Source organism: Molossus molossus, unplaced genomic scaffold, assembly GCF_014108415.1.
Source record: "Molossus molossus isolate mMolMol1 unplaced genomic scaffold, mMolMol1.p scaffold_m16_p_4, whole genome shotgun sequence".
In the NCBI taxonomy this organism is placed as follows: Eukaryota; Metazoa; Chordata; class Mammalia; order Chiroptera; family Molossidae; genus Molossus; species Molossus molossus.
In genome coordinates this window covers 52,011,281-52,023,979 of record NW_023425377.1, presented here as the reverse complement: position 1 = coordinate 52,023,979, position 12,699 = coordinate 52,011,281, and the positions used below count along the sequence as shown (strand labels likewise).

General features: G+C 41.1%; 1 protein-coding gene across 1 annotated transcript in view; it reads left to right on the top strand.

Annotated features, from left to right (window-relative positions):
• The window catches only part of INSR (insulin receptor), a 230,720-nt gene that overhangs the window by 181,795 nt on the left and 36,226 nt on the right, over positions 1–12,699 (top strand). The window contains exons 12-13 of the mRNA XM_036239654.1: positions 5,589–5,748; positions 11,461–11,563. Coding sequence (XP_036095547.1) covers positions 5,589–5,748; positions 11,461–11,563 — 263 coding nt within the window. The remainder of the gene's footprint in view (positions 1–5,588; positions 5,749–11,460; positions 11,564–12,699) is intronic.

Sequence of the window (12,699 nt, the reverse complement as noted above, 5' to 3'; positions counted from 1 at the left end):
CCATATGAACTTTTGAAGTATTTGTTTTAGTTCTGTGAAGTATGTCGTTGGTATTTTCGCGGGGATTGCATTGAATATATAGATTGCTTTGGGTAATATAGACATTTTAATGATGTTAATTCATCCAATTCATGAACAAGGTATGTGCTTCCACTTTTTTTATATCTTCCTCTATGGAATAGATTTTTTGTTGTCTGTTCAGTTTCACTGATTTCCAGGAACGTTTTAATTTCTTCCTTGATCTTGGTAATCTACTCATTGTTTAATAACATGCTATTTAGCCTCCATGTGTTGGAATCTTTTTGAGTGTTTTGATTTAATTAATTTGTAGTTTCATGCCATTGTGATGTTAGAAGATGCTTGATATGATTTCATTCTTCTTGAACTTGTAGAAACTTAGTTTGTGTCCTAACTTGTTGTCTATCTTTGGGAATGTCCCATGTGTACGTGAGGAGAATATGAATTCTGCAGTATTGTGATGTAATTCTCTGCAGATAGCTATTAAATCTATTTGACCTGGTGCATCATTTAGAGTCTCTGTTGCCTTATTAACTTTTTTTCTAGAGGCTCTATGCAATGATGTCAGTGGAGTGTTGAATTTCCCTGTTATTATTGTATTGCTGTTGATTTCTCCTTTGAAGTCCTCCAGAAGTTTTAATATATATTTTGGTGTTTCTATATTGGGTGCAAATATGTTTATCAAGGTTATAGTCTTCTGTTAGATAGAACCTTTCAATATTATGTAGTTGCCTTCTTTGTCTCTAGTTATAGCCTTCATTTTGATGTCTATTTTATCCAATATGAGTTTTGCTACCAGCTTTTTTTTCTTTCCATTTGCTTGGAAAATATTTTTCCATCCCTTCACTTTCAACCTGTGTGAGCCTTTTGTTTTCAGGTGGTTCTCTTATAAACAACAAATATGAGTGCTGCTTTCTTATCTATTCAGCTTTTGATTGTAGCATTTAATCCATTTAGATTTAAGATTATTATGATATGTACTTATTTATTTCCGTTCTATTTATTATGGTTATGTTTCTCTTCCTATTTCTTCTACTAATTACAGCAGTCCTTTTAACATTTTTTGCAGTACTGGTTTTGTGCTAATATAGTTCCTTAGCGCCCCCCCACCCCCGCCCCGTTTTTGATTTTGTTTTGCATGGAAGGTCTTCATTTCACTTTCCATTTTGAATGATAGCGTTGCTGTGTAGAGTAGTCTTGCCATTACTTCTTGCCTATAGTGTTTCTGTTGAGAAATCTTCTGATAGCCTTATGTGGGCTTTTTTGTAGGTTACCTGTTTCTTTTCTCTTGCTGCCTTTAAGATTCTCTCTTCATCTTACATATTGGCAGTTTAATTATGATATGTCTGTGTCCCTGTTTAGGTTCTTCTTACTTGGGGCTCTCTGTGCTTCTTGAACTTGTATGCATTTTTCTTTCACCAAGTTAGGGTAGTTTTCTGTCACTATTCAAATATATTCTCTAAGCCTTCCTCATTTTCTTCTTTTTCTGGAAATCTTAAGATGTGGATGTATTTTATGTTTCAAGTTGTCACACAGTTCTCTTAAACTGTCCTCCTGTTTTTTTATTATTTTCTTTTTGGGTGATATTGTTCTACCCTGTCTTCTAATTCACTGATATGATCTTCAGCTTCCTGTACTCTGCTGGTTATTCCTTCTAATGGGTTCTTTATTTCTGCTATGTCATTGTTAATTTCCGCTTGGTGGTTTTTCATTGTTTATATTTTAACTCATGCTGTGGAACTTCTTCATAATCATTACTTTAAACTCCACTTCTGATGACTTGCTGAATTCCATTTCATTTATCCCTTCTTCTGTAAAATCCTCTTGTTCTTTCATTTGGGATTTGTTTCTTTGTTTACCATTATGGCAGTCTCAGTGGATTTTGGAACCTGCCAAATTTTCCCTGTGGGTGTCTGTGTTCCACTGATTGTGGCTCCCTCTACTGGGTTTGGATGAGTATGGAAGTTACCACATCAAACACCAATGTCAAGTCTTATTTTCCTGGGTAGAGTTGCAGGGCAAGGAAAGATTCAGTTATCTTAGAGCTTTTGCCTGAAGGCTGACTAATAGTCTCAGTTACTTAATGAACCTCAGGTTGTAGCCCTCAGCTGAATGAAAAACCCCTCTGGTGGACAGGGTAAGAGGATTTCTAGCAGGTGGGGCAATTGCTTTCCCCTGGGTTAAAGTTGCTTTGATAAGAAAGTGTTTCTGCAGTGTGAATTATTGGCTCACCCTAGAGGTCCAGGCCTCTGCCTTCACAGCTCAGTCCCCAGAGCCATGACCCCCCCCCCCCCCAACACTGAGAGCAGGTCCAAAGCTCAAAGCTTTCAGAGCCTTTTCTCTGCCTACTGTCTAGCAGGTAGCCTCAGGCTGTTAATAAGCCTCAGGTTGCACTTCTCTAGTAGGCTGCTGTTGAATTCCCAAGAAAGGGGCAGTTGCTTCTCCCCCAGGATAAAACTGCTGTGATGGGACTACTTGACAGAGATGGCTACTGAAGCCATGGGGAGGGGCCCAGCATAGGAACTCAGGCCTCATCCTTCACAGCTCACTCCCAAAGCCATGACCCCCAACACTGAGAGCCAGGTCCAAACCTCAAAGCTTTCAGAGATATTTTTCTGCCCACTGGCTGGGTGGTAGTCTCTAGCTGTTAATGAGCCTCAGGTTGTACTTCTGGCTGGATGGTGTTAAATTCATGGAGGGGCAGTTGCTTCTCTCCCAGGCTCTGGGACGTGGCTCTTTGAGTAAGATGGCTACTGTCCTTTGAGAGAGTCATTCAGCATAAAACTCCTGATGGCCTCTTTCCAGCTCTCTCCCCAGTGCCACGAAACCCCGACTCTCCTCACAAAGTTCCAGTGCAGTCTGCCCTCCCTCTGCTGGAGCTCAAGGTGAGTGGCTGTAGCTGCAATGTAGTGTACTAGCCCTTCTGGGAAGTGCACATGTTCCCTGTTGGACAAAACCTCTGCTCTGGTGATTTTCTCAGCCAGGTGTTATGTGAGTACCTTTCCCTGTTCTGCCACTCTGTGCTGGGGATCCGGCTTGGGGTTTTGACTTAACCCTGACTTCTCAGAGGGAACTGCTCACAGCTAAGACAGCCCTTAGCTGCTGCCCATGGACATCCAGCCAGCCCTCTTGAATCACTGCAGCTCCTACCAGTCTTGATTTTGGCTCCTCTTTATGTCCCTGGTTATAAGGGTTCTCTTCAGCTGCTCTTCATTTAGTTTTTTCTTATTAATTTTATTTATTTTAGTTGTAATTCCAGTTTGGTCCTAGGAGATGGTCTGTGCAGCTTCCATTCACTCCACTGTCATTTTAGTTTCCCTTCTCATTTACAAGCTTTTATGTGGGCATATGTTTTCAGTTCTCTTGGGTACATACCTAGGAGTGGAATTCCTGGGTCATATGGTAACTCGACATTTAACTATTAAGGAAATGCCAAGTTCTCTTCCAAAGCAGCTGCACAATTTATATTTCCACTAGAATGTATGAGAGTTCCAATTTCTGTACATCCTCGCCAACCCTGTTCAGGTCTATCTTTTTTATTATTGCCATGCTAGTGGGTATGAAATGGTTTCTTATTGTGGTGTTTACGCTGCAGACTGTCCTTGATTTTATTCCTGCTAATGTGACCAACTCTACCCCACCTGCCTGGAATTTTCTAGGCTTGAGCACTGAAAGGGTTACATTCTAGCAACCCTTTGGTCCCCAGTAAACTGGGGCAGCTGATTACCCTGTTGACATTGGACCTAATCCTATTGTTCTCCCAGCTGAATCTGCCTGGTCTGCTTTTCCTGTTCCTGGATCCAAAGGGTCACCAGTGGGAATTCCCATCATGAAACCCCACCAACCTCTACCCTGGCCCCAGTCTTTGACAGACCAGCCTTATTCAACATTTAGGGGAACAGAAAGATGGGAAATTAGGAGAGTGTGAGAGGTTACAGGAACTTTTTTAAAAACTTGTTCATAGACAAGACTGGTCAATGATCTCCAACATTTACCTTAATTTTTGTCTAGCATCTCCTTGATAAAGTACAAAGCAAAGTAAAAATATTTTTACACCATTATGAGTTTTCAGCTTTGCAAAACTCTTGCCAGCTTTTTTTTTTCTAAGTGTCTGTGGGGAGAGCTGTATCAGATTCTATTTCCCTCCATCATGCTCTCTTAGTTCCCACTCCTGAGGCATCTGGGGCAAGTGACTGAGGTTGAAGGTTGCATGTCTCCTTTGTCCTGGATAGCTGTTACCTTTGGTTTCTATATTTGCTTATTTGTCCCTCTCTACTTGATGACTCATCCTTGGAAGAACCTTTGGACTAGAGCTCCCTAGCTCTGACTCCAGCCTGATTTGTTTTCTAGTTGCAATTGTCACATGATGAGCATGGGAGCTTTTACATTTCTTTCCTCCTAAAAATTGCCCGGCCAATTCTCGGCATGCACTGTGAGCTTGGCGTTGTTTTGGAAAGTTTTCAAAACTTGGCACGCCTTTCCTAATAAGCTTTGTGTTCAGTGTTCATCTCTATGTATGTGTTTATCATTGGGGTGTATATGTTTATCTTCTCTCTTTTATCAGACATTATGTGGATCCCCATTTTTTTTAATGAAGGTAGAAGAAAGATAACAGAGGTAAGGAAAGAAGGAAGTAGTATTTAAATTTGTTATTAAGACATTAAGCCCATGTATCTGTTTGGTTCTGATGAGGCAGAGGCCAGGAGGTGTAGAGGAAAAGCCTGGAAATGTGATTTAGGTGATGTGGCTTCCTTCTTTCCTGCCCTTTTGAGACTTCCTGGAGGTCTGATGAAGCTATACCACAGTGGTTGCAAGAAGTTTTGGAGCCAGAAAGTTTGGAGTTGAAGGGTCGGTCCTACTACTCACCAGCTATGAGATCTCCGACTAATCATTTCACATCCTCAGCCAGGGGTGGGCCAACTATTTTTGTATGCCTTATTTTGTACAACTTGTGTACTAAGAATTGCTTCCACATCTTAAAATGGTTGGAAAAAATGAAAAGAATAATAATATTGCATGAGGCATGTAAATTATGTGAAGTTCAACTTTCAGCTTCCACTGTGTTTCATGGACACACAGCACGCCTGTGTGTTTACAGGTGTTACAGATTTGGGATTTGTCTCTGGCTGCTTTGCATTTTGATGGCAGGGTTTGAGTTGGTGACAGTGACCATCTTGCCTCTTGAAGCTGAAAATATTTACTATCTGGTCCTTTACAGCAAAGTTCACTGACTCCCCCTAGCTTCACTTTCCTCATCTTTAAGGAGAGACTAAGCCATGGGGTTCTAAGAATTAAATGAAATTATTTAGGTCAAATGTTTGGCTATGGTTTAGGAAGATTGGCTGTTATCAATCATGATAACCTCTGTTTCTGCTCCCCTGACTGTAGAGCTAAGGTTCTAAAATTCCAGGAGTCTCGAAGTTTCTTGCATGTTGCACTACGATTGTGCCTTAACTCCTTGTGTGTCATTTCTGAGCAGATCCTGTCCATGACATTCCAGCCTAGGCAGGACAATTCTGAATGTATGAAGCACAACCCCCCACACTCCTCTCTCTCTTCCTGTTTTCCAGGAGCTGCACCTCTGTGTTTCTCGCAAGCATTTTGCTCTGGAGCAGGGATGCAGGCTGCGTGGGCTGCCACCAGGGAATTACAGCGTGAGAGTACGGGCCACCTCCCTGGCGGGCAACGGTTCCTGGACAGAAGCCACCTATTTCTATGTGACAGACTACTGTGAGTCTGCACAGTGACTTAGACAAGTTGGGTCCGTGCTTGCTGCTGGGAACAGCAGAACATTTCAAGGAATAGTGGTGGGAGGTTGGAGGCTATGTCTGCAGGCCCTAGACTTGACCTCTGGGACCACTGGCTACTGCTTTGTGACTGGGACAAGGAGCTTGCCTTCTCTGAGCTTGTACTTCCTCATCTGTCCATGGGGATAATAATAGGACCACCTCTGGAGGTGAAGGGAAGTTTTGAAGACATGAAAGTCATGTGGTTGGCACAGGGCAAGTCTGATAAACACACCAGCTCCTGTGAACTAGTGTTTTGATTTTGTTATTAGATGGGCTATGTCTTCCAATGGAGTAGGTGAGAGCTTTCCTACTAAGCTCTGGGTGTGCTCTTGATGCAGTAAGTGTCGCCACTAGGCCAGCTTGACACACTATGGACAGCAGGGTGGGAAGAGGTGGGGAAGGCTGAACTGGTCAGGGAGTGTTTTCTGGAGGTGGTGACATCTTGACCAAGACATGGAAGGATGTAAAAGTGGGGGCAAAGAAGGTATTTGCTCTGGCATATGGTAGGAATCCAGACACTAGAATGAGTGAACAAATAACTTGGAAGGAGGGGATATTCTAGACCTGGAGGAGCAGGAGCTTGGTAGGCAGGGGTGAGATGTGGCCTCTGCTTGGCTGGCTAGAATTTCACGTACCTGACATGGTGGAAGTGTGGAAAGTGGGGGTGATTCTTGCTGGGATGGTTCTGGTCAGGGTCAGGACTAGGATGAGATTTTTTATACCAACTGGGTGTTCTGCACTATGATTCTATGCTGCCCACTGGAGTTAGCACAGAACCCACCTGTTAAGAGCACAATTTTCAACAAGACTGCTCTCACCTGTATGGCAGATGAAAGTTTTGGGGTTCTCCAGGCCACCTGTACTTCTGACCAACTGGCCACAAATTTTGGCTTCCCATGACCCCTTCCTATTAGATGATTTGCTAGAATGGCTCACAGAACTCAGGAAAATGCTATAATTACAAGGAAAGGATATATCAGAACAACCCAAATGAAGAGACACATAGGACAAGGGCCAAGAGGGTCCTGAACACAGGGCTTCTGTGTCCTCTCTTCATTGATCAGGAAATGTCATGTCACCCTCCCAATATATCGATGTATTCATTTCATGAGCTTTGTCGTCAGAGTTTTTATTGTGGTTTCATTACCTAGGCGTGATTGATCAACTCATTGGCCATGTGATTGAACTGTATCTCAAGCCCTGCTCCTCTCTCTGGAGGTCAGGCTGGCTGAAAGTCCCACCCTTCTGATCACATGCTTGCTCTTCTGGTGACAAGCCCTCATCCTGAATCATCTCACCTCCTAGCATAAATTCAGGTGTATTTCAAAAGGCTCATCAATAACAAAGACACTCCTACTACTCAGGATGTCAAAGACTTGGATTCTGTCTCTTATGAACCAAGAACACCATGAATAAACCTCAAAGGAAAATATCAGAGTGGGAAAAATGTTTGTAACATCATTGACAAAGAGTTAATATCATTACTACAAAATGAATATATAGTTGACTCCTGAACAACATGGGTTTGAAAAGCATGGGCATATACAGATTTTTTTTAAATTCTCACCCGAGGCTATTTTTTCAGTTATCTTCAGATAGAGTGGGAGGGAGAGAGAGAGAAACATTGATGTGAGAGGGCTACATCAACTGGTTGCCTCCTGCACAACCCTGACCAGGGTTGGGGACAAACTACAACTGAGGTACATGCCCTTGACCAGAATTGAACCTGAGACTCATTGGTCCGCAGGCTGACGCTCTAACTGCTGAGCCAAACTGGCCAGAGCAGATTTTTTTAAAAAATAAATAGAGCCCTGGCTGGTTTGTCTCAGTGGTTAGAGTGTTGGTCTGCGGTCCAGAGAGACCCGGGTTCGGTTTCCGCTAAGGGCATGTACCTCGGTTGCAGTTTGTCCCCGGCCCTGGTTGGGTAGTGCAGGTGGCAACCACTTGATGTGTCCCTTTCGCGTTGATAGTTCCCTCTCTCTCTCTCTCCCTCCCACTCTATCTGAACAAAAAATGGAAAAATGTCCTTAAGTGAGGATGAAAAATAAATAAAGTAAATATATTTTTACTTATGTTTTGCTTACTGACATTTTCTTTTTTCTAGCTCATTTTATTGTAAGAATACAGTATATAATACATATACATATAACATACAAAATATGTGTTACTTGTCTGTTTATGTTATCCATAAGTCTTCCTGTCAACAGTAGGCTATTAGTAGTTGAGTTTTGGAGGCGTTAAAAGTTAGTTGTAGATTTTCAGCTGTGGGGAGGTCAGCTTCTCTCATCCCTGTGTTGTTCAAGGGTCACTTGTATCTGTTATATGAGTAAAAGATAGATGTCCTAATGTAAAAATAAGCAAAGAACATAGATAGCCCATTTAAGAAACAGAAAACATATGAAATTGTCCATTCTCACTCAAAACCACACTAAAAAAGAAAAAAAATACAAATTAAAACAAATTGTAATATTTCACTTATCAAATTGGCAAGGTTTTTATTGGTTTCTCTTTTTATAATTACAGTACTTGGTGTTGTCCAAGAGTTCAGACACATGCAAATTTTTTTTTTATAGTTGTTGAATGCTAAAAAGAAGTACTTTAATAATGTGCTTCAGAAATCTTATCAGGGATTTTACTATTTGAGCCAATAGTTCTTTTTCTAGAAATGTCTAGTAAGGAAACAATCAGAGATATCTAAAAAAGATACATGTTCAAGGAAATCCAGCACAGCATACTCATAATAGCCAAAATCTGGAGTGTTAAATGTTACACTTTAGATTACAGATGACCCTTGACCAATGCAGGGGTTAGGAGTATAGACCCTCCTCTGCCATCAAAAATCCTTGTATAACTTTCAATTCCTCAAAAAGATAACTACTAATAACCTACTGTTTACAGGAAGCCTTACTGGTAACATAAACAGTTAAAGTAACACATATTTTGTGATATATATATATATATAAAATATACTGTATTCTTATAATAAAGTAAGCTAGAGAAAAAGAAAATGTTAAGAAAATCATAAGGAAGAGAAAATACATTTAGAATGTCATAGGTACTTATTAAAAAAAAAATCTGTGTTTAAGTGGGTCCACACAGTTCAAACCTATGTTGTTCAAAGGTCAACTATACTTTTTAAAGAAATTCTTTATCATATAACAGGGAGGGAAGCAAGGCATCAGAGTGCAAAATTTAAGTAGGAGCTTACACTCAGGGGTTGTCCCTGTCCTTGCATGACCCGGAGCAAGAGTTTCTTTCAGATTTGCATCTTGGGGACCTCCCTCCTGTCACCCTAATTTTGGTTGCCACTGAAATCTGAGGAGGGCAGGACTCTGGGGTCTGGAAAGCAGAGAAGGGGGTGCATCATGGTTCTCAGAATCTGCTGAGACATGCTGAGTCCTAACCACTTGGTAGCCTCCAGCTTTCCTGCTCCTTAGGGTAAAGGGGAGAGGTAGAGGGATGTTTAAACACAAAGCTGCACAAACAACTGCACATAACCAGACCATTTATATTTCTCATGTCACATTCAATCACCAATCATTTATGGACTCTTTCAGCCTGCCAGGAGCCACTGGAGATGGCCCTGAGAGTTTGCTGTCAGCCAGGAGGTGTCTGAGGTCGAGATATCTCAGGATAGAGTTGGCCACCAAAGGCAGCCTGGGGCATTGATCAAAGCTCACTCTGATGGCCTGGGTCAAATGCATGCTGCTCTGTGGATCAGTTCTGGGACTTTGGGAAAGACCCTCTCCTCCCTGAGCCATTGTTTTCAAATATGTCAGCTGGCATTAGAATACCTCCCACCTTGTCTTATGGGACAGTTAAATAAAATCACCACACAAAGCACTCAAACAGCGCCTGGCTTTTAGATAAGTGTTCAGTAAACTGCTGTTATTAAAAGACCCAAACCCATTGTCTTCGTTGGCTTGGAAGAGTCTAAATAAATGGGTGTTTTTACAATTTCTGACAATTTGGCCTTGTATGCAAATTTTAAAAATAAAGGCCACATAGCATTTCTTCAGCTAGTTTAAAAGGGATTCTCTGGGTCAAATGGCAGTTCACTTTTTAATTTTTTTAGGTAACACCATATTGTTTTCCATAGTGGCTGCACCAGTCTGCTTTCCCACCAGCAGTGTACTAGAGTCTCCTTTTCTCCACACCCTCGCCAACACTTGTTGTTTAGTGATTTGTTGATGGCAGCCATTCTGACAGGTGTGAGGTGATACCTCGTAGTTTTAATTTGCATCTCTCTGATGATTAGTGATGTTGAGCATTTCTTCATATGTCTCTTAGCCATTTGTATGTCCTGTTTGGAGAAGTGTCTATTTAGTCCCTCTGCCCATTTTTTAATTGGGTTCTTTTTCTTTTGTTGAGTTGTATGAGCACTCTCTATATATTGGAAATTAACCCCTTATCTGATATATCATTGGCAATTATGGTCTCCCATACAGTGGGTTGCCTTTCCATTTTGATGATTGTGCCATTTGACCCAGTGATCCCACTTCTTGGAATATATCCTAAGAAACCTGAAACACCAATCAGAAAGAATATATGTACCCCCATGTTTGTAGCAGCACCATTTACAATAGCTAAGCCCAAGTGTCCATCAGTAGATGAATGATTAAAAAAGCTGTGGTGCATATACACAATGGAGTACTATGCAGCTGTAAGAAAGAAAGATCTCTTATCCTTTGAGACGACATGAAGGAACCTGGAAAGTATTATCCTAAGTGAAACAAGCCAAACAGAGAAAGACAAGTATTATATGATCTCACTCATTTGTGGAATATAATGAACATAACAGTCTGAGGAATGGGGTAATCCCAGAGACGTGGAAGTGGGGTACAGACTGAAAATCCCCAGAAGAGGGGGTGGTGGGGAAGAGATAAACCACAGAACTTACATGCATATATGCATGAACAGTGGTCATGGACAGCAAAGCTGGGGACAGGGCAGGGGAGGGTGGAATCAGTGGGGGAAAAAGAAACATTTGTAACAAAAATAAATTAATTAATTTTTAAAAATAAAATAAATAAAAGGGGTTCTCTGGGGCAAACGTACTTTATTTTGCCTGGTACTCTTCCTGGCAACTAGGACACACCCACCAAGGTCCGTGGGCCATTGAGTAAGAAGGAGCAGAACTGTCTAGCACACAGAGGACACTTCCTAGTGGATTTTTTTTATCTGTCAGAGCTGCTGTTCAGAATCAAGACAGGCTATTTAATTTGCAGGGCTCAGTACAAAATGAAAACGCAGGGCCCTTGTTTAAAAATTAAGACTTTCAAGATGGTGACCATGGAATATTAAACCCAGAGCATGGCCCTTCTGAGTGTGGGACCCTGGGTAATGGCCTGGGTTGTATGGATGTGAGGCTGGCCCTGGGTGGGAAAGCAGAAGGCTGGCAATGAGCAGTAGTCTGTGGGTCAGGAGTGTGCTTCCAGAATACAGACCTCTGAGTCTGCTGCCCAGCCCTAAGGAACCAAATGATGTTTCAGGACTGCTGGGAAAGAAGGGTCTAGGATACGAGCAGAGAAAGGCTTAGGGACAAAAACAAGATGGGAGACAAGTGCATGTGGCCCACTATTATATTTGTAGATGTGATTTGTAATGTGAACACATTTTGATATGAAATATGTATTTTCTTATTCTATTTCAGTAGACGTCCCATCAAATATTGCAAAAATTATCATCGGCCCCCTCATCTTTGTCTTCCTCTTCAGTGTTGTGATTGGAAGTATTTATCTATTCCTGAGGAAGAGGTTAGTGTGGCGGTAGATGCATAACAATCAACTGTCCAGAAAAATTAAATCTAGATACATAAATATAGATACAGCTGTATCTAAATTTGTTGTAAATTTTACTGATCTAAAGGATGTGTAGCATGCAATTTAAAGATAATGATTGTAATACAATATACAATCCAGTTTATCATAAATTCCCTCACCAAATACTTTTATTGATTTTTTTTTCCCTGAACCTTTGTAACTATAGCCAGCCTATGGTTGCAATTGATAAACAGGTGTTCATGAATATTGATTAATAGTTTATTTATGTTAAAGAGTAGGACAGCCCAGCTGGTGTGGCTCAGTGGTTGAGCGTCGCCCCGTGCACCAAGAGGTCGCCAGTTTGATTCCCAGTCAGGGCACATGCCCAGTTTGTGGGCCAAATCCCCAGTAGGGGGCATGCAGGAGGCAGTCAATCGATGTTCTCCCTCATTGATGTTTCTATCTCTCTCTCCCCCCTCTTTCTAAAAATCAATAAAGAAAAAAAATTTTTTTTAAAGAATAGGGCAAAAATGAAATAAGACGTGTTCATCAGTCATAAGAGTGACTTTGGGAAATCAGATAATTCTTAAATGCTTAATATTTTCTCATTGTTTTGTGCCATGTACATTATCATGGCTATAGATGACACATTTACATTTGATCTGCATTATTGGCATTTTTCTGTCACTTTCTCAAGTCTGGAGAAACAACAGAACAAGAAATCAAGTCTCGGTTTGTAGCATTTGCCTATTTTTGCGGTGGTTTAAATATTCCCACCATGACTGATTTCAAGCTGCAGACGTGATGTTACTGATTGCAGAGTTGGGAAGGGATATGCAGTTGCTCACTATTGTATAGTATCTCTACCATACATATACAATAATGTAAATAAATGAGATGACATAGATAGCCTTAGGAGTGCTGATCATAGGAAGATGTAGTATTATAATGAGGAAGTGGTGAGTTTTGAAGTGGTGAGTTATCTTTGCTTTTAATATAATTTATTTCATTGTAAGCCTGTGTAATTTATGTATTTATGTATGTGTATTTAGTTAGTTAATCCTCACCCAAGGATATTTTTTCCATTAATTTTTAGAGAGAATGGAAGGGAGGGAGGTAGAGAGAGAAAA